The 23199-nt window shown below is 35.7% G+C and overlaps 1 protein-coding gene across 2 annotated transcripts; it reads right to left on the bottom strand.

Annotated features, from left to right (window-relative positions):
• Nucleotides 1-418: 418 nt before the first annotated feature.
• Nucleotides 419-3930, bottom strand: LOC120159658 (HVA22-like protein k). 2 transcript variants are annotated; one of them, XM_039170229.1, is made up of 8 exons: nt 3831-3930; nt 2575-2633; nt 2283-2380; nt 1895-1946; nt 1709-1772; nt 976-1071; nt 767-839; nt 419-678 (listed from the first exon to the last, which is right to left on the bottom strand). In XM_039170229.1, the coding sequence occupies exons 1-8, from the start codon at nt 3861-3863 to the stop codon at nt 581-583; spliced, it is 573 nt and encodes a 190-aa protein (XP_039026160.1). In that variant the 5' UTR covers nt 3864-3930; the 3' UTR covers nt 419-580. The 2 variants fall into 2 exon arrangements, with proteins under 2 accessions (XP_039026160.1, XP_039026161.1); XM_039170230.1 differs by having other exon boundaries at nt 419-675; nt 3831-3929.
• Between the last annotated feature and the right edge of the window lie 19269 nt (nt 3931-23199).

The following is a 23199-nucleotide window of genomic DNA, read 5'->3' as shown; positions in this document are numbered from 1 at the left end:
ATTTTTTCAAAACCATACCTAACGTTTAGTTTTTATTTCATTTTAATACTTCATCGTTAAAAACTTAACGCGTTTAATACCTAAAATATAAATTTTGGTCCATTTTAATACCTAAACTTTTATTTTTCTCAAAACTTAAGTATACTAAACGTGTTTTGGTATCTAAACTTTTAATTTTTTCAACATTTAAGATTTGGTACTAAAAATAAAACAAAAATTAAACTTTAGGTATGATTTGGAAAAAATTAAAAGTTTAAGTACTAAACAGATCAAAATTGATAGTTTAGGTACTAAATGAGTAGTTTATCCTGAAAAATTATTTTAAAAAATCTGAAAAGCTATTAAAAATGAAATATATCCGTAACTTACCGCCATTATACGATTTAGTAGCTAATGATTCTTATAGCAGGAGAGATGATGGAGAAAAATGAGCTGCAAATTTTATTATAAGGATGCTGCCTATGTCTCATGTTCTTACCTCTTCGAGGAGGACATTAAAGGATAAATTTATAACATAGAAGACGTTAACCTGAGAAAAAGATATTAATAACATACATCTCCCTCCTTTGGGGAACACAAACTAGTCTCCATTATCAGATTCCGAATCTGTTGGGCCATCAATTGCAGGTAGCCCTCTTGGTTCACTCAGTTCCGTGCCACCACTCGCTTCTGCGTCTGCTGCCGTAGTAACTAAGTTTTAACATGATATAGATGATAGTATGGAAAGAAGCAAATAAGCTAGCAGTTTAAGTAGCATCACGCTCACCTGATCCTATAATCCTTGTCATTATCACCCGGAAAATTTGGAACTCTTTATGGTGCGCACTGATGAATCTTGCCTGCATGAGGAGAAGCGCAAACAACTATGTCTACATCTTGTTTTGAAATTGGAGGGTGACATGTGAACAGGCAACCCAAGGGCAGATATCGATGTCAAACTATAGCCTAAGTTTAATATAAAGGGTGGTAACATACCATTCCAGCACTTGCAAAGCCCATAAGTTGATCAACTTTAGCTTGATGTTTCAGCAAATTAGGGCGCAGGTGGTTCTTGTAGATTTGCTTAGCTCCCTGTTAAAACCGATTTCATACCATGAATCATGGCCGCCAAAATATGGATTTAGATCATGGTTTCAAACAGAAACAGAAATGTCAGTTGAAACAACTGGGACAAAATCGTATGTATTACTTTTAGCTTTATTTCAATGCTTCCACCCCCACCAGGGGTGGACCGAGAGGGATGTTGGCGGGGGCAGTCACCCTTGAAAATTTCAAATTATCATATAATTTAGATATTTTCTTTGTATTTTCTATTGATAATCTGTTTTACCCAAAAAAAATTATAAATTCGCCTCCCTAGCATAAAATCATGCGTCCACCCCTCAAAAAAAAAAAAGATCTTGCATTAGCTAATATGAATGAACGACTACGAAACCTATTTTTGGAAGTTCTTAAAGATGGAAGTTCTATTTTGCTCATCTAGTGTCTAGAAAAAAAAGAGTTAATGCATAACCTTGGTGGATGAATCCTAACCATGAAAGAAGGAATGCCTCAGAACCATAAATTGGCTGTGGGAAAGTACAAAGAGGAGGCAGAAAAACAATATAGAAGATAATTCCAAAAAAAATTAAAAGAAAGAAGCATCTCAACACGTTCCTTAACCTGGATTTTGGAATAAATAAATATACAAACAAGATTTTGAACTTACTTCAGTAGATGGAAGTTGAAGCCAGACAAGAAATGCAAACTTAAAGTGATAATAGTATGGAAACCTGTAAAAATGGAACAAATATTGAGTAATATAGCAAGTCATGTAAGATGATGCATAAAGGAATGTTATACAGTTTACAGTCATAAATAGTTAGGAATGAAAAAACTAGAAGTAAACTGTTACCAGGAAAGAAGTTTGTCAGAGAATGTTTCAACAAGGGTGAAAGATCCATAAGCTGCAATGATGGAACGGTCATGTGCAACCAGATTTTCATCCAAATTAATACTAGTACCATTGACATAAATCAAAACCTTCAGCATTTATCATGACAGAAAATTTGAAAAAGAATACAAGCCGAAAAGAAAAATCGAAAGCAGTTAGCAAACCATGAGTTATTGCACAGCAAAATCCTAATGATTATTTCTATCCTTATGTTGGTTAATAGTCTCTTTCTACAGCCCGTTCCTTCTTTTTATTTCCCAGTGTGATTTAACTCATTTAATTTATTACATGAATTTGTTAATGGATAGGACTGCAAATTAAAAGTGAAACAAAATAACAATTTACCAACCTGCCCAATATATAAGCCACTTTTGCTGCTCCCTTTCATTGTTCCTCTCAATTGCCCTAAATGTAGAGTATACAGGTAAAACTACTCCCACAGAACAGCTGCAACATAGAGACACACACACACAGAGAGAGAGAGAGAGAGAGAGATTAGATCAATATACACAAAGTGTGATTTCAGTTAATGCAGGAGTAATCGACTTTTACATTCAATATTTTATCACATATTAATGAAAACAATCAGAAAACATATCAAACAAGACACCAAGAGACAAGCAGTAGATTCAATAACACACCATGCTGCACGAGTAACAATGTTGGAACCAAGAGGCCAGAGGAGCAACCGTAACCCAACCTGCATTACATGGTATGCAAATGATTCAGAAGGAAGTTAAACATGTATTCATTAAGAGAGGTAACAAGCATCAAAACCAGTATTTAATAAATTGGATTATACTGGTTCTGATTTTCATTTTTTTTTCAGATGTTCCGGTAGCTATTAAAGAGAGTTTGCCAGGGACCTCTAAGGTCTTCCTTATGACCAGTTGGATTGTTAAGGATCTTAGCCCCATTTCATGTTTGAAAAAAGGATTAGACCGGTCAATCAGACTAATTGAACAGAGACATAATGGCCTATCCAGATCAATAAATATCATTAAATTGGGTTTTCAGCAAACCAACTGAACCAGTGAAAACTGGTTATCAGATTTAGGATTTTTATTTTATTAATTTCATTTTTTAATTGATTGGATTTGAGTCATTCGCCTCCTTGTTCTATACTACCAGTGAAACAAATAAATTGTTGTTTAAAATTTACTATATTTAATACCTATTCAACTTTAAAACAATGCACATATGCTTAAATCTCTTTAGGCCAGTTGAACAACCTCCAGTCTGGTTTCCTGTATTTAATAGAGTTATTTGATATTAAAATAATGCATTTATTGTTAAATTTATTTCGGTCGGTTGAACTGGAAACCAACATCCCATTAATCCAATCCAGTCTGGTATTTTATTCATTGATCAAAACTCAAACCTATACTTCAAACTAAATAATCAAAATATAAACATTTTCTACAAATTAAACATTTCAAATGAAATTTGTACAAAAAACAATGAGCATTGATCTAGGCAAAGAAATGGTACTTAATCCATTCCTTATAGAGTTAAAGAAAATATGCATAATCCACAAAAAAGGAAAGAGATAATATATCATTGATTTAAAAAATATCTCAAGTTCTCTAGATTAACTCAGAGTAATAACTAAGAAAAATCAAAACTAATAAAATCTGTCTAACTTATTTCTGCTTTAATACAAGAACGACTGATTTAACCGGTGATTTTCACAGAAACAGAAAATTGATCAATTCATAATCTGATTCCACTTTCCAGATCTTTCTAATGTTTCGGATGCGAAATTTATTCAGGTTTAAACGAAACTTCTGCTAAAAACATATATTGCTTTATCATAAACAGATCCCAAAGAGTGATCAAACGAAAAAACAGTAATTAAACCGAAAAATTAAGATGAAAAGAGAAGGTGGCTTCCAACCTCGCTTGTTAGATCCGATCCGTGGAAAGCCATTGCAGAATACTGAGAAGATGATCCAAATTAACCACTATTTTTTTCCATTTAAACTACCGCAAAAAGGTTTATCGAGTACTTTTCGGAGTTTTGGAGTTTTCGATGAAAACATATTTAAAAAAAAAAAACTAATTTTCAAGTAGCGAAACGATGGTGTTTGGAGTATGCCAGGGCACTTTATCTAATAATTAAAAGGACAAACTATAAATTTAGTATCTCAACTATTACTTTAATTATGATATCGTCACCTAACTATTTTTTAAAGTCATACATTACATTACGTTTTAGTTTCATTTTGGTCACCTACTATTAAAAAATTAATAGAACTGTTAATGAGATATTTTTAACTGCTGGTGACCAAAATGAAACCAAAACTAAACATTAGGTATGATTTAAAAAACAGTTGGGTGACCAAAATAGTATAAAACTTATAGATGAAGTACTACATGTGCACTTTACCCTAGTTAAAAATATATAGGCACGATATATCATTTGGTATTACACTTTTTAGAAATGTGAAAATGTGTTTCTCTAATTAATTTGATATTTAAATTTTTATTTTTATAAATAAAATATTTGACATTTTTATTTGTCAAATATCATACTAAAAAATGTATATATTAATTAATAAATAACTTAAAATGATATGTAAATTAATTTTAAATTATTAAATAACTTATTTGGTCACTTGTTTATTTATGTGTTTCAATTTTGGTCATACAACTATTATTTTTTTTAAAATAACACATAACGTTTCATTTTTGTTTTGGTAAGCTACCATTAAAAAATTTTAAAAATGATAATTTGTTATGGTATAATAACAATTTTAGTCTTCAAACATATGCATTCTATCAATTAGGTCTTGATTCAAAATAATCCATCAAACATTTGGACCAAACCTCAATTTCCCATCCTCCAACCCTTCTATTTATATTGTACGATGACCCTAAACTGAAAAATATTGAATGTGAGATCAGTGAAAATCTATCGATAATTCAAACAAATAAAAAAATCATAGCAAATGTCCCAACTTTGAAGAATATAAAAAAGTATTAAATTTAAGTCTTTCAAGATTGAATCAATCCTAAATTATTTTTGCTTGTTACTCATAGATTGATAAGTTGAATAGATATGACATTTGACATTAGATTTAAATATCGACTCTATCTTTACAAAAAAGAAAATGTCAACTCTGATAGATCATATAAGTTTTAATAAGTTATGTCAAACGAAGATGACTGGTTAAAGGGTAAGAGACTATAGAGTCCATGGTCAATGGAGGTCCCCCTTATTCTAGAGGCTTCAATCATTGAAGGATTTATTTGTGAAGGAGGTTTACAGGTGAGTCTTCTGATTCATGGTGTTCCTTTTTCTTCGAAACCATTTTAGAATGAAGCAATTCCTCCAGAATGTCATCATCTTGGGCTCAAACCACTTAAAAAAAGCTTAGATGATCGTCCATCCGACCAGAGCCTCCGAGGGCAATTGCAGAATGCGAGCAACTTGTTTTTATTTTCTGCCACTTTCTTCATAAGTATCTTCGCCAGATCATTTGTGACACCATAAGGCCACATATTCCTATAATCTCGTACACCCAGAGAACGCTCGTACCTGACCACAACATCTTTAGTCTTGAATTTATTAGGGGTATCCCCACCGAGGCATAATTGAAAAACGTTCTAGACAATAATTTCCTCTAAAACGGTTAGTCACCCACCTTCTTTCAACAAGGCAAATTGCTCTTCCTCTTGCCCTTCAAGTTGCAAGATAACAGTTCTCGCCATCTAACTGGTTTGCTCCATCACAAAGGAAACCCAAAATCTTTGGGTATTTTTTGAGTAAGCTTAGGGTGTGTTTGGTTGGGGGAATGTGAGATTATCATGGGAATGAAAACCACATTCCCCCGTTAGGTTGGCCGGACTTACATTACCAATAGTGGATTTTTTGGGGTATATTACCGGGAATGTCATTATCTCTCTTTCCTTAGGTATTATTGGATTACCGGCGTTTTGGACTAAAATGCCCTTAAAAAATTTTCTTTCAAAAATATTATTATTCTATCATTGAATAATAAAAATTCTACGAAGGTTAAATTATAAATTTATCCTTAAACTATTTTATATTTACAAAAAAAATATATAATTAAAATTTTATATGAAGTTCAATGGTTAAAATAAAATTTTACCCTTTCATTAAACATTTTTATATTTTCAATTTTGTAAAAAAATTATATAAATTTTATGAATTTAAATTTTTTAAAGAAAATATATAAATATTTTTCAACTTGTTAAAAAAATAAATATATAATAAGGACAATTTAGTTAAATATACATTACAATAATATTTTATTCCTTTAATTAAACACGATAATATTAAATTCCTGTTAAACCAACTAAACACAAAATACAACATTCCCGGTAATCTTATTCTCTGGTAATCTTTTATTCTCACTGATAATCTTTTATTTCTACTGATAATTTTACATTCCGTGAACCAAACACGCCTTTAATGAATTTGGAGCACTCCAATCTCAACTTTTGCGTGCTACTTCAATCTGCAATGGGCTTACAACTCTCTAGTCTGTGCGTCTCCACATAAAGCTCACAAGCCTCGAGCAAGTCTTATGAGCCACACTGCTCAGAGTAAAAAGGTTACGTAGCACAGCCACCTAAGGTACCTATTTTCTTTGTCGGTAGGTAATAAAGTAGTCAATAAGGATCAACCAAGAAACTCTACCCGGAGTTACCCCATAAGTAATCATCGCATCTCTCACGAACCTATGCCTCTAGAGCGAATAGAGGAAGGTAAAATCACTCTCGGTCACTCCCTAAAACCTCACTGCAATCGCTTAGACAACGGGATCCAGAGGGGATGTGAAACTCAAAATTGGTTTGCATCCACTCTCCTCCCCAAATTCTTCACCGCCTTTGCTCTTTACCATTGCAACAAGAAACTTCAAAGAAGAAGAAAAAAATCTCACACCGATAGTACGATGTGTTGAAAATCAAATGCCAAATAATAAAAAAATTAGGGATTTCGTCTTAACCACCTTCAAATAGTCGAAGGAAGCAATACCTTCCTAACAATCGAAATATCGCACTGCTTGGCTACGCCTAGGGGTGTAAACGAGCCGAGTCGAGCTCGAGTATTGCTGAGCTCGACTCGACTCGAAAACTTTGAAATGAAGCTCGACTCGAAAACTCGCGAGTTTAAAATTTTCAAACTCGACTTGAACTCGAAATCCTAAACTGAAGCTCGTGAGCAGCTCGAAAAGGCTCGAAATGAAAAAAAAAATTATTAAACTTAACTCGATTGAAACCTCAAACTCAAACTCGAACATGAACTTTAAATACAAGAAATCTTATCGTATTTTTTTTATAAAAAATCAATACATAAATATTAATATTATTAATAATTTATTTTTAAAAAATTAAAATCTTAATATATTATATTTTCGAGTTGCTCAAGAGCTTTTCAAGTCGAATATCGAGTAGCTCGTTTCGGCTCGTTAAGAACTCGAGTCGAGCTCGAGTCGAGTCGAGTCCATTAGATCCGAATATTTATCGAGCTTTGATCGAATCAATCTCGAATAACTCACAATCTGTCTCGTCTCATTTACAACCCTAGGCTACGCCAACCACAAAATGCAATACCTTGAAATAGTCATGCAAAAGTAATCATTGTGATGTTTTCTAAAAAATGACTCATTAAATACAAAAACATCTCCGTACGTAAATTTCAGGTAAAGTTACTTTATTGCATTCTCACGATTAAGGGAGATAAATGTTATTCCTGTTTCAAATTTTCTTTCACAAATAAATCCACATATGATCGAAGCATCTAGAGAAAGAGAAGCATTTATCCATCATGGACTTTAAAATATCATACATTTCAATCATTTATCTTATCTTAACATGGTCTATGATAAATTTACATCATCTACGATAACTAATAGCTAAATATATTGTCAGACAATCATATATACAATAAACATTTCAATCTATGAGTAACAATTATGATCGTAGGCGACACTAAAGATTGTTAGGAAATCCCTCAATCAAAATTGAGAGGACCTTTCTTCTTAAGAGTTGTTTTCCTCTTTAAATTTTCTAAATTAGATAACATTAACTATATATTAATCTACTATGGATCATCAACCATGACTCTCCACCTAAATTAGGAGTAAATCGCCTATAACAATTACACCCTAGAGGTTACCGTCAACTATTCTAAAATTCAATAGTATATAATATAATTTATCCTTTTTTATTATTATACTCACATTTCTTCAATAGTAAGCAGACATTTAATCCAGTTAACTAAACCAACTATTATTAAAATACATCACCGAACATTAATCTTATTATTATATTGTAATCCACTATGACAAGGACAAATACGTTCTTTTTCGCCCATAGCCATAGCTTAACAGCAATCTTCTTTTGACTTTGTTTTTAATAGCTAATGCTGTCATCTAAAATTTATGCACAAGTAGACAAGTGACATTTTTTTAATCAAAGGAATCATTAATGAATTGTTGACGAACTTGTACCAAAATAAAATGGAAACTAATAGTTTACCTTATCCAAAAATAAAGAAATATAAAGCATTTATTTTATTTTATTTTTATTTCACTTTAGTGTTTGATCATCAAATTTCACAGATTTTTCCGAATATGGAAAAGATGATTGAAATAAACATTTCGAGGCAGATCTAAATCGAAGGGACATACAAGATAATTGTCCCTTAAATTTTTAAATTTTCTTATATTTTAGTTTTTTTTATGTATTTTCTATTGATAATATGTTATCATTATGTACACTCATTTTCGTCCTAGACTTATTTTGAAATTTTCATATTATATTGCACAACATAATATAACTTTATATAGTATATGCTCCATGGTATTTATGTTATATAACATATATTTATATTATATATTATATAGTATTTACATTATATATTACAATATATTATATAGTATATATATAGTATTTGTATAATATATTTATAGTATTTTATATCTTTATATAATATTAATATATTATATATAGTGTATAGTATTTATAGTTTATATGTAGTAAATAAAGTATTATTATATTATTATTTATATATTATATTATTAATATTATTATTTTTTGTTTTATTTTTAGGTCAAAGTCCAAATCCAATTTCAAATTAGAGTCCAATCTAGCAAGGGTATAATGGTTGGAGCCCAAATTGCCTGACCCAGGGAACTAGGGTTTCATGCTTAACTGCAGCTAGGGGTGTGCAAAATTACCCGACCCGGTTGACCCGACCCGCCGACCCGTCGACCCGTCGACCCGGATCTAAAAAAACCGGGTAATTCTCTAAAAAAAATTACCCGGCCGGGTCGGGTACCCGGCCCGACATTTCCCGGGTCGGGCCTGGGTCACAAAATCTAGTTTTTCCAGGTACCCGGTTACCCGAGTACCCGGTTAGTTTTTATTTTTTTATTTTTTTTTATATATAATTATATAAAATATAATGAATTATTTATATTATGATTATTATATTTTGTATTTCGAACTTTTAAATTTTATGTTTGGATATTAGAGTGTGTAATTCGAAGTTTCGAACATTTAAATTTGTGTATATATTTTTTAAAATTAATAATTTGAAAATAAAAAATTAAAAACCGGGTATCGGGTACCCGATTACCGGGTACCCGCAAAATCCGGGTACCCGATTACCGGGTACCCGTAACATCCGGGTCGGGACACGGGCCGAGAAATCATCGACCCGGAAGTTCTGGGTACCCGGAAATTGGGTACCCGGATTTGCACACCCCTAACTGCAGCGCCACACGTTCCCAACTGCAAGATCAGAACACAAATCAAGGGTTTAGATCGAAACAAATTAAAGGTTATGAAACCCTAAAAATTTATCATCACGACCAACCTCACGAGAGTCGTTGGATCTGGCTCTTTGATCCAACAGCCGAAAATATATCAGGATGTCAAAAGGCCACCAACACTACTGTCGGTCGATCAAATAACAGCGCATGGTTTTCACACGCCGGCTGTTTGCGTGTTGTGAGTACTATAAATTATACGCAAATAATGTGCAAGTATACACAATCGCTCAAGTAATATAATGATGAGTGAGTATCGTCTCCACAGGGATTGGGTGAAATTACAAAAGTCTAACCAAAGCAATGCACTATTCTATCTAAGTATAGTTAGTCTTGATATATACAAATGTCACGGCAATGTAAATGTGTATGCTGGTGGATATGTAGTGATGGTCTGATGGTGTAGCAAATGGAAATGCAATGACAATGATGGATGTTTGATGTTGAGTATGGTGAAATGTCAAGGCAATGAAAAATGGTAAAAACAGTAAATAAAGATAAAATGAAAAGAAAATAATCCTCACGTGACAAGCTTCCAAGAGAATGAATGGTAGGGATTGATCTACGGATGCTAAACTTATTTCTCAAGTATATTTAAGCTAATTGGTCTTTACTTACTTGACAGGGCTTTCCTAAAGTGTTCTAAAGAACCTAACAGAATAGGATGCCAAGGCATCTGCTCCCACTCAACGATGTTGGCCAGCCTACCCTATTGATAAAGACACCCTTTTTAGTCGTTGAAATCCTATCATATCCTCTTCCAAGATCTAAGGGATTAAGTTATAATATTCCTAGGCCGGTTCAAAGCCCCTTGAAAATACTATAACCCATTGCTTATGAGGATCTTATCTTGCGTTTCTTCCGAATACTTACAAGTATTTTTAGTCTAGGATTATTCCGAATACCTAACCTTCATCTAAGAAATGGACATTTACATGCCTCTTACAAGCCTAGATGGTGAAGCATTCATAAGCAAAGCAAATAAATAACCAAAATAAACTTAAATATACCATTAAAAATAAAGTTCAAACAACCATTAAATCAACCACCACCAAATAAGTTAGTTCATGGTGGGGTTCAAAATATCCAAACACAAAGTCATGAAAATATTTGTTCCAACAACCCACAAATAAATATAAAATAGCAACAAAAAGGGAAGTTGAGAAGAAGCCTTCGACGCGTCACCGGAGGTCTCCTCTCGGCCACCGTGAACCACCTAGCTCGCTAGCTCCTTTCGGCTCCTAGCTCGCCACTCCTTGGAGCTTTATCAATGGAGGAATATCCCAAGGAAGAACAAAAGAAAAGAGAAAATAAAAAATGTGATTTTTGATACCGTATGTGTCCTCATCTCTTCTCCTTTTTTTCTCCCCCATGAGGTGTCATATATAATAAAACATATCTACGGATAATGATGAGGTTGTTAGGTGCAAAATACCCCTCATACCCCTAGAATCACATGTTGGGTGTGAACCTTATCCTCCAAGTGGCAGTGGTCCTTTGGCAGCTCTGGCAGGCGGTTACAGCAGTCCTTTACGTGCAGAGACAGGTGTCCAGTGCCAGTTGTCCTTATGCAAAAATATTTTTTTGTCTTTTTCTACGCCGAAAATGCCAAGGCATTTCAATCTACTTTTGCAACGTGTGATGCCGCGATATTACTTCCCAAAGAATCCTTTTTTCTTGTTATTCCTTGCACACCACAAACAAACTCCATCTTTCCCTCAAACAGCACCATTAAGAAATAAAATAGCACAACCACCACAAATGCACTATATGCAACTACATGATCCTAAAATGCCTAAGATGGGCTTTTAAACAAACAATAACGTAAGTAAAAAAGGCCTTAAAAGTAGCCTTTTTAGGAAGTTAACACACCCCCAAACTTAATCTATTACTTATCCTCAAGCAATGGATAACAGTTACATAAGCAGAATGTCATGGCAATTTTCTACACTAGGGGCGTAGGACAAAATTGAATTTCAACCCTCAGAAAAAAAATAAGCTTCAACATGCTAGACTTATCAAGAATTCAAGTACTTTTCCCTAGGTCAAGATCCCTTGTGGTAGTGTGTGTGCGTGATTGTATCCAATCTATACTTAGCAAACTTAGACTATTTCTAATCAAGCCCCCTAGTTTTTGCCAAGGCATTTACTTATTCATTAAGCACATTTTTACTCCCTTTTTTTAATGTTGTTACGAAGGGAGTCAGCTCATCACACCTACTCTCCCACACTCTAGATGAAAGGGAGCATACCTTCCACCCCCGAGCTAGTTAAGTAGAGTCATCCTGTGACTACTTTCATTCACTCATATGCACAAGGCTGCCATTTATTAAAGAAAGTTCCAGGCAATGCCACGGCAAAGAGGAGTATCCCTCTACAGCTATGACTAAGCATTTATTCACAGTTTCATTTTTAAGGGAGTTTGTTTTTAATTTTTCTTTTAAGCACAAAACTATAATTCAATGCCAAAACTAACTAGTGTTCTTTCATAAAAAAATTCTAAATTTTCTAAGTATAGATAACATACAAATCGTGTAAAAGTTTTTCACAAAGAATCAAGCCCTAGAGTGAGTTCTATCATTCTCAACAGTCATTTACATTCAGATTCTAGCCTAACATTATCATCATCGGGTATCCTCAAAACATTTCATCTAACTGTCCTACCATTTTCTGATGCCATGGCATAAACCTATGCTAATGCTATCATGCATATGACCTACCAAGAACCATACCTCCCCCAAACTTAAGGGAAGCATTGTCCTCAATGCTGAAAGAGAACTATACTAAATATAAACTATATGCCATGCAATGAAATGCAACTAAATGAGAATGGATGTAAGAGATGTACCTCAATGAGTGCGTGGTGTTGCCTTGGAGGTACTAGCAGCTCCTCGTCGGGTGCGCTTGCGTATAGGTGCTGGGCTGGACTCGGACGAAGTGGAGTAATAATGCGCAATATTGGAGCATCCAACCATGGTTTTGATGCATTTGCCACGACGTGGTGTAGGTGAAGGTTTGGGTATTGGGACAGGGTTGGGTGTTTCTTCGACAGTGACAGTGACCGGATACTCAGGAGTTTCGGAACGGTGCGGAGTAGGAATCGGATCATCAGCGGGAGAATCGGTTGCATCTTGTTTGGGCTCTGGAGATGCCTCGGCATTAAATGCCGACAGAATTTCGTCTGGGAAGCCAGGGAAATTTCGTTAACCGTGGGGAATAATTTCTTGAAACATTGATTCCACCTCAACATCTCTATGCTTCACGTATCCAAAGAAGTTACGGATTTCACCGTGTAAAGCATGTAGGTGTGTCTGAGTCTGCATCACAACTTCCTCGAGAGCAAGTAACCTTGCCTCGGCATTTGATTGTGTAGTACCTACAGATTGCTCATGAACAGATTCTTTAGATTTAGGATTTTCAAGTCCTAATAGCAGTAGGAGTCTGGCTCTAGTGATGCCTGATAAACCAGGTAAAATTTCATCAAAAGCATTTTCCTTAACTTTTTTCTTACGACATAAAGCTGTAATTAAGTTAGGAAACACCAAAGCACTTGCTTTTTTACCCAAACAGTCGTTAACTTGCTGAACAATAATACGACCCACATCGATCGGACAGGATTCCTTTATAGAATGTAAAAGCAATAAGCGTGAAAGTGATACCGTCGTGTTGTAAGAAGTCGGCATGAGTTTATGCTTAAGGAAGTGATTCCATAACTTGGCGCGCGGCTGAAGACGTTCTCGGTTGACCGAGTATCTACTCGTTTGACGCCCATTCCACTCAGTGTTTTCAAAACAAAGGTCCTCCAAGACCCTATCGTATGTGTTGCTATCAGCCTCCTCTTCGAACTTGGCATGGTTATCCACAACATCCTGCAAATGAAAATAACGAATAATAGCAGAAGGTGTAAAATGGATCTGCTTACCTCGAACGAAGATGGAGTGTTGGTTGGGCTTGGAAATATTCGCGTAGAACTCCTTAACCACCGAGGCATTCACCGAACCAGGATGACGGGTAAATTTCTTCCACTTGAGCGGTGTCACGATGTCCATAACATCGGGTCCAAAACCACCATCAGTTTCCTCGATAAAAATAAATCCTAACTCAAAAAAGAGTTTCTGTTTCTTGAAGTTTTGGAACCGAGCCTTGGCCTCGTCATCTTCGAACTGTTTCCAAGAGGTAGTGTCGGTTGGAGCCGGTCTTGAACACACCATTTTCGTGTGTATATGAAGCAAGAAAAATGATAAAGGAAGAAACTTTTGAAAGCTTTAAAAACTTGGATGTATTTTGGATATGGAGAGAATAACAAAAGAAGATGATGAATGAAGGAAAGAGAAAAAGTACAAGTTAAAATGAAAGAGAAAAAATTAATAAAGAAAGAGAAAAGAAAAAGTTAAAAATTTAAGAGGGAAAATGTGTGATAGGATGGTTAAGAGAGGAGTGAGTGGGTGGGGGTTTGTGCGTGCATGGGGAAGGAAAAAAATTGCCAAAAGGTAATGATGGTGATAGGACAAGTCTGTGGAAAGAGAAAAAGAAATTTCATAAATTAAATTAAATAAAAAGAAACAAATCAAAAGAATATCTCTCCAATTAATGCATTGTCATTTCCTCCCTTTGGTAGCCGCTCCTTGCACGGTTTGCAGCATTGTGGTCCCTACAAATCATATTAATTACTAAATGAAATAAAAATAAAAATAAAGAAAAACTCAAATTTAAATTTTTATTTATGCACAGACACAAATTCAATGATGTGGCATCGAATTTTGGTTCTCCTCTGGGCACGCTTTAGTATCGTGCAGACGTAACACGTCCTTGTTGTGTGGTGGTGGAACTCCATTGTAGGCTTTCAGACGCTGGCCATTGACCTTGAAGATCGTCCCATTGTCTATTCTCTTGATGTCAACAGCTCCATGGGGATAGACATAATGCACCTCAAATGGTCCTGACCATCGAGATTTGAGTTTCCCAGGAAAGAGTTTGAGTCTGGAGTTGTAAAGCAAGACTTGTTGCCCCTCATAAAAATGTCGTGGCATCAGTTTCTGGTCACGCCACTTCTTGGTTTTCTCCTTTTATATCCGAGCATTCTCATATGCTTGTGCTCTAAACTCTTCCATTTCGTTAAGTTCAAGTAATCTCTGCTCCCCAGCTAGTTGAGCATCGAAATTCAATCGCTTGATAGCCCAATAAGCTTTGTGTTCAAGCTCAACCGGGAGATGACAAGCTTTACCATACACCAACTTAAAGGGTGACATCCCCAAAAGAGTCTTGAATGCAGTTCTGTACGCCCAAAGTGCTTCATCCAACTTTGGTGACCAATCCTTACGCCTTGGGTTCACCACTTGCTTATAACAGGTTGAGTCTTCTTTGTGGTTCTATTGAATTGCTGTGGAAATCTTCAAGTAGAATCTTGTGCATGCAGATCGTGGGACTTATGCCTTTCAAATCGGACATAGTCCAACCAATTGGTTTTTTATGTTGCATCAACACACTTAACAAACTTTGCTCTTGCTTAGCGGTAAGGTTAGCGGAAATAATCACCGGTAAAGTCTCATTGCTACCTAAGTATACATATTTAAGATGCCCTGGCAAAGTCTTAAGCTCTAGAGTGGGTGCATGCATTAATAAAGGCTTGGGAGGAATAAATTCATCAAAATTTAGAGGTTCAAAATTCATACCTGATCTAGCTTGTAGTAAGCTAGATTGTTCCTCCAAAATTGGAAAGTTGTCGGACTCCACTAAGCTTTCATCATACACCCAATATTCATTTTCTGCTAGCTGAATAAAATTGTTCTGGCAAAGATATGCAGTCTTTTCTTCAATCACTGAGTTCAATTTAGAAGTACCTTGGCATTCTTCAGTGTCATCAATATATTTGAGCGTTCAAAAACATTGACAGTCACACACTGATCAGTCACTCTCATGGTGGTTCACCTTTTCACAGTCTATCAGATACATCCAGTGGCTAGGAAAGGTCTTCCCAGAATGATTGGTGCCTTGGCATCAACTTCGCAGTCCAGAATTAAGAAGTCGACTAGAAACACAAACTTATTCACCCTTACTATGACATCCTCGACTCTCCCTTCAGGTTTCACATGGGATCTGTCGGCAAGTTGTAAAATAACTGAGGTGGGTCTTGCATCTCCTATGCCAAGCTTCAAGAATATCGATTTCGACATTAAGTTGACACTTGAACCAAGATCACACATAGCCTTTCCAACGAAATTAGCTCCAATTAAACAAGGAATAATGAAGCTGCCCGATCATTTCTCTTTAGCGGCAACTTACTCAATGAAGAACAAAATTCTGTTGCCGTGCAACAATCTCTATTTTCCTCTTCTTGGTACAAATTTCCTTCAGAATTTTGGCATACATCGGCATCTGTTCAACAGCTTCCAAGAGAGGTATGTTGATATGGAGCTGATCAAGAATGTCCACGAACTTCTTGAACTGAACTTCATCATTATGCTTCTTCAATCTTTACGGGAAGGTGGGGGAGGTCTAGCTTCCTTAGCTGCAGGAATAGAATTTGCTTTTGCCTTGGCATCAGAATCTGGTATCTTAGCAGAATCCTCTCCTTGTCCTTCTCAGTAACTCTATCATCATGTAATTCAACTTCAGTAGTGGGATTAGAATCATCATGTTGTGGCCCACTATCATTGACTTGTCGATTGATTTGTGTTCCACTCCTAAGAGTTAACACATTGCAGTACTCTTTTCCAGGTGCTCTAGTGACTTCAGTATCACTTGGCAAACTTCCTTGCTGACGCTCTTGCAATGCCGTAGTAATCTGACCAACTTGACCTTCCAAAGCTCTCAGAGACGAGCTATGGCTTTGAAGTAAGGCGCCTTGACTATGAAGTAAAGCTCCTTAATTCTTAATTGAAGTAGAATGGTCTTGCAGCATTGTCTTCGTAGTGGATATGAACTCTTGAATTGTAGCTACCAATGAACTCATGCTTGCTAAAGATGAAGATCCTTTGTTGGCATTATGCCATGGCATAGCATTTTGGTAACCTTGAGGCTCATTTTGATTCTGCTGCCGAGTAGGTTGCTTAACATTGTGGTCTCCTTGATTTCCCCATGAAAAATTGGGATGCTGACGCCATCCAGCATTATAAGTGTTAGAATAAGATTGTTGTTGCCTTGATTGTAATTACCTACAAAGTTGATGGACTCATGGTTGGTTGAGCATTCGCTCTCGTGATGATTGCCTTGGCATAACAGACATGCCAGGCAAGTTTCTTTCACTTCCTTCACATCAGTGGAACGTTGTAAGTTCTTCAACATATTAGTGATGGCTGAGAGTTGAGCGGACACTGAATCCTTGGTATCTAACTCAAATGCTCCAGGTGTTCACCTTCCACTCCCAAACCTTAAGGAAGGAAACTGATAATCATTATTAGCAATTCTGTCCAATATAGCAAACGCCTCAGTAGGTGATTTATCCAGCAATGTCCCATTTGCTGAGGCATCCAGTAACATCCTCGTGGGTGCATTGACTCAATTATAGAACATGACTACTTGAGTCCAATCATGAAAACCATTATTTGAACACTTCGAAGCAAACTCTTGTAACCATCCCAACACTCATACATGGATTCGTCGTTACCCTGGCAAAAATAAGATATTTCATTCCTTAGATGCGTATTCATGTTTGGTGGATTGTACCTCAATAAGAAACTCTTGCAAAGATCGGCCCATGATTCCATAGAACTGATACACCACTCAACCAAGCCCTTGCTCGGTCATGCAATGAATACGGAAAAAGCTTTAATTTCAGAAAATCCTCAAGCACTCCTTCTTGGCGAAAAGAATCACAAACTTCCAGAAAATTACGAATGTGTTGCCTGGCATCTTCAGTTGGTATACCCCCAAATGCCCAATAGAATTCAACATGTTCAACATGACTGGTTTTAGGTCGAAATGTACAGCTTGAATTTCAGGTGCCACAATCCCAGATTCAGATCATCCAGCATCGAATTTAAGTCATCGCGAATAACGCGCGGCCTAACAGCAGGATCAACATTGTCTAATGCCACGGTATTATGATTTCCATCATCCTGACCAATGCCTTGGTTTTCAATCTGATACATATTTCTTTGAGCACGTCTTCTTCTTCTAAAGAGTCTTTCAATCTCAGGTTCTATTGGTTCTAAAGGCTCTTCAGAATTTCTTCTAGGCATACACTAGATAAACATGAAACTAAAACAAAAATATCAAGTAAACTATACACAAATAAAAATGCAAAACAAAATAAAATGCTCTGGCAAAACTAAATAACTTCTGGCTGCCAATCCCCGGCAACGGTGCCAAAAACTTGTTCGCGTGTTGTGAGTACTATAAATTATACGCAAATAATGTGCAAGTATACACAATCGCTCAAGTAATATAATGATGAGTGAGTATCGTCTCCACAGGGATTGGGTGAAATTACAAAAGTCTAACCAAAGCAATGCACTATTCTATCTAAGTATAGTTAGTCTTGATATATACAAATATCACGGCAATGTAAATGTGTATGCTGGTGGATATGTAGTGATGGTGTAACCCCCAGACCGATGCGGGTAGCCCGATTCTATCCGGGAAGTCACATTTGGGCCACCGGAGCAACCCACTGTAATTATAGCAAAAAATTTAAAACTTTTATTGAAACATGTAACTTATAAAATCAGTTTTCACTATTTAAAAATAAAACAGATTTCCAAACTCGTATATAAATCAAAATACAATTACATGCCCCCTAATCACATGTATCATACTCTGCAACAACGTCGGAAGAACTCCCTTATTGAAGTCGATAGATGCACTGGTACAATTAGTTTAACCTGAAAAAGTGAGTAATAGAGTGAGCTTTGGAAAGCTCAGTAATACAGAACTACCAGATGATGCTGATGAACGTGCATATACAGTTAAATATATATTTCCTTATTGTTTCCGAACATTTACAGATTTTTATGCTGAGCAGAGATCCTACTGATATTTTAGGTGGTAACGGACAATGAGCTTTCAGTTCAGAGAAATATTTCGGATGACTGAGTTCAGGAGATCATAATAAGTTTTCTAGTATGTTACCAAAAACCATGTAACTTTTCAGATCTTTTTAAAACATATATATATATACCCCCATCCCAACACATCATAATGTGTAGGTTCCCCAGAACCATACACCCAACCCAACACATCATATCAGGCCTTGAGCACAAAGCCGAGGAACCTGCGAAACTTCTTCCTTCAACAATACCCCCCAGTTAAAACATTTTCCGTCCGTAAACGGATATATCAAAAATCAAAATATAAATCAGGTCAAGTATCATATCAGAAATCAGGTCAAGTAACAGATCAGAATCCAAGTCAAGTATCATATCAGAATCCATGTCAAGTATCAGATCAGAATTCAAATCGAAAATCAGATAAAATATTCATGTGAGTAGGGAACACACTAGAGTTTATGGACATTATTTAGAGGGACTAGATAATCTTATAAGGCATAGAAACACGGATCTTCAGTATGTCGATAGAATATTAGAATTTAGAATCACTATTGGAAGAGTTCATTAACTGACAGAATCATCAGTTATTCAGAATGTGAATTATCAGGATCATATCTTATTCGGACAGTTTTCAGAAGATGTACGTAATCAGAAGGGTATTCAGAATCCTTTACATCCATGTCAATTGATCGGATAATCGAACAACTTGAGAACGAAGATTCATAACCTTAACAATCTAAGTCGACTGGTCAATTTATTTTCCTTCTAGGGTATTTACTCTTTAATACCACAAATTCTTGTCCATAGATCATCTTCAGAATCATCGCTGAATAGATATTCCAATGGTCTTTATTTCATTTCCAAGGTTCCACTATATCATGAAATACTGACGTGCTTGATTTGTAGTTCATGTTCCATAAGGGCGATACATCATGTAAATTCATCCGAATTTCCAGGCTTAACCTAATCACTTACTTAATCCTCAATCATTGAAGTTACTTAGTTCATTTAGTATCCAAGTCCCTTCCAGTTACTTCGGGATTTTCCAGAGTAATACAACGTTCATGTATTTCAGATATATATTGTACTTCAGATCCATTCAATTTGGTCTTCTTGGTTGATTTGTCGAACAAACGTCCAATTCTTAATACTGAATGCGATCTAGAATTGAGCTGAGCAGAATACTTCCAAAATTATCATCGACCTAAACTTAAGAAGACGAACATGCATTCAAATAATATCTATGCCGTTCAGGTACTGACATATCATTAAAGTTGATCGGCTTACTTAAGCTGTGTTCCATAACTTTTTAAAGGTAGTCCAATACCTATGCTTATTTGGATTCCTTAATTAATCCAAGGGATTTACTTAGAAATACATAAGGGTATTTTGGTAATTTTGGTGTTCATTTTTATTCCATTTATTTTAGAGCTCGAATATATCTAATCATTCTTGAGCTTGGTGGTATTCTTGGGTCATTTCCACTACAGGGGTATTTTGGTCATTTTACAACAGTGTATTTCAATCCTCTCCTTCCGTCCGATCTTACTATTAAATTCAATCTTATCATTTATTTCAGTCCTTTCAAACAATTCTGACAACAGAACACCCCCGACAAATTGTTCTTCAGGTATTTACTCATAACTCGGATATTTCCGGGTCAAGTGCCTTATCAGATTTTACAAACAGAATATCAGGAATTTTTCTGCACTAAGTCAGGATTTTAACAATTAAATCCGTACTTAATCGAGTTAAGTACGAATCCTCTAAGTATTTTCTTATTCAGAATCAACTCAGACTATTCTACCTCTTAAGGGTATTTTCGTAATTTCTTAACCAGATAATTTTGATATTAGCTCTTAACGAAAATAATATAATTTAGAGATCCTATGATTAATTGCTTTCTTGAACACTCTCTGATCTTGAAACGGTTCTCTTAACAGACTTCTAGTATCCTTTATAAACTCTCCTAGGATTAAAACCGGTTATCCATAATTTCCAAATAAAACTAACATTTCTTATACACATCAATATTTTTATCAGATCAATATGTCTGTAAAATCCTCTTATCTAACTTCCATATTTAAATCTTATCTTTTTATAACATAAGGGTATTTTCATTATTTTACCCTACCGGAGTATTCTCATAATTTCCCATCCAAATACCTTTAACATTTAACCTTTGATGAAATAAATTATAAGTTGCAGATACAGGGCTGATTTCTTTATCACTAATCACAAACTTGTAATTTAATCTCAGAATTCCTTAATCTCTTATATTAGTCATTCGATCCGTAATTAGTTACAGAATTTCTACCACATCATATCGAGTGTATAAATTATTCAACTCCACCAAAGTGACCAACATTATCTTGTTCATGCATTTATCAATCTAAACATGTTCCATAAAGCATAAAGATGTAGTAAAGTATTACCTTGATTTTCATGCAATACTGATCGACCATAAAAAATTTCCATTCGAACGCCTTTGATCTTCAATTCAACTTCCAATAATTCCTCAGATACATATCAACATAAATTATATCAGAAACGGAGCTTATTTGCGATAAACGGATCGAATCGGGTGATAAATCAGTGAAAGACAGCTTACCGAGTTCGAATTTTGTGAAACGGACTTCGGATTCAGATTCAGGACGTCGAAAGCATAAAATATGACTTTTCGAAAATTTGGAATTTTCGTTCAAAATCAAAGTCAACGGGTTTGACCGGCAATTGTGAGGCCTTCGGGTTCAAATTTTGAAAAACGGACAGCAGAATCGGATTTGGAACGTCGAAAAATGTCAGGATAGGTATACTCGATCGAAGTCAAAGGTCATTTAATGCCCGGTCAAAGCCGGTCAAAGTTTCGGTCAACAGTGGTCAATGCCGATCAACGGGTCGGGTCAACAGGTCGGGTTGGGTAAATGGGTCGGGTAAACGGGTCGGGTCGGGTTATAACCGGTCAAACCGGTCAACTATGTACCAAAACCAGTCAAACCGGTCATTTTTCCTTCCCCACGCGCAGTGGCGGCATGTAGGGGCGCGTGAACAGTGTCATGATATCGGAAAATTCCCGAAAAATTTCCTAAAAATTATTTTAAGCGATTTCGAGATACTTACAAAGCTCGGTTCAATTTTTTGAACGGCGGAGAGCTCGATTTCAATGAATCGAAAACTTTGACCGCTTCATCTCCACACGCGCCGCCACCGCCGGAGAAAAGGGAGGACACCGGTGGTCTCGGAACGGCACAAGGAACACGATAGTGCGGGAGGTGTCGTAAACGGATGACCCGATCGTCGTGAATCTATGAAAAACCAACTAAAATCGAGTTATTACCGACGATACTTCCGACTGAAATTCACGACGAACGACGATGATTCACGACGAAAGGTTTGAGGGGTTTTGTTCCTTGATTGACAACGAACAAGATGGTGGTTTCAGCTCGTCGATCGGAGGTCGGACGGCGAGTAGATCGGAGGTGAAAGTTGGTTGATCGGAGAGGGAAAACTGAAAATTATCAGTTGAACCTGCGCACGGGGAAACTTATAATTCAACATATATAAAAAAATGGTTAAATCATGGGTTTAGCCACTGAACTTCCTTCACTTCTTAAAACAGTCTGCCAACTTTGAAATTATTCAATTTAATCTTCAATTTCTTCCAAAATTCCAATTAAATTCACCATTTTATAATTTCTTAAATTTAGCCCCTAAATTGGGATGTTACAATTCTCTTCTCCTTAAAAAGAATTTCGTCCTCAAAATTCATTCATGTCACATAATTGCAGAGATGAAACTTCCATAAGTTTTTTTTATATCTTCCATGTAGCTCTTATAGAAATATGGATCATCCACTAATCCTTAACCAATTGAATATACCTTCTTATCAGAACTCTACCTCATTTCAATAAAAGAATCCGAACGAAAATTTCCTTAAGTAATCAATTCAGCCTTGGTCACGAGAATAGGCTCCTAAAGCAGTAGCATATCCCAATTTCATTTCTGGAGTCGAGTCAGAATTTCTCGGATAATTAACTCTCACATGGCTCGTGAGGTACTTAACAACATTAAAACAAATGTTACTGGTATTCCTTTTTGTACAAGTATAGCCTTAACGGATAGAAACTTCGGTTTACTCGCTACAGATAGGGACTCAGCCCTGGAGTTCCGGCTCAGAGAGGTACGATTATAGTCTAGGGGCATGTATTGATCAGACATATTTTAATATTCGACCGGCCGGTCTATCTTAAAATTTTTTTACTCAAACCATAGCTCTGATACCACTAAATGTAACCCCCCAGACCGATGCGGGTAGCCCGATCCGATCCGGGAAGTCACATTTGGGCCACCGGAGTGACCCACTGTAATTATAGCGAAAAATTTAAAACTTTTATTGAAACATGTAACTTATAAAATCATTTTTCACTATTTAAAAATAAAACAGATTTCCAAACTCGTATATAAATCAGAATAT

The sequence above is a fragment of the Hibiscus syriacus genome, unplaced genomic scaffold (assembly GCF_006381635.1).
Source record: "Hibiscus syriacus cultivar Baekdansim isolate YM2019G1 unplaced genomic scaffold, ASM638163v2 tig00111372_pilon, whole genome shotgun sequence".
Lineage (NCBI taxonomy): Eukaryota > Viridiplantae > Streptophyta > Magnoliopsida > Malvales > Malvaceae > Hibiscus > Hibiscus syriacus.
This window is presented reverse-complemented; position numbering and strand designations above follow the sequence as displayed.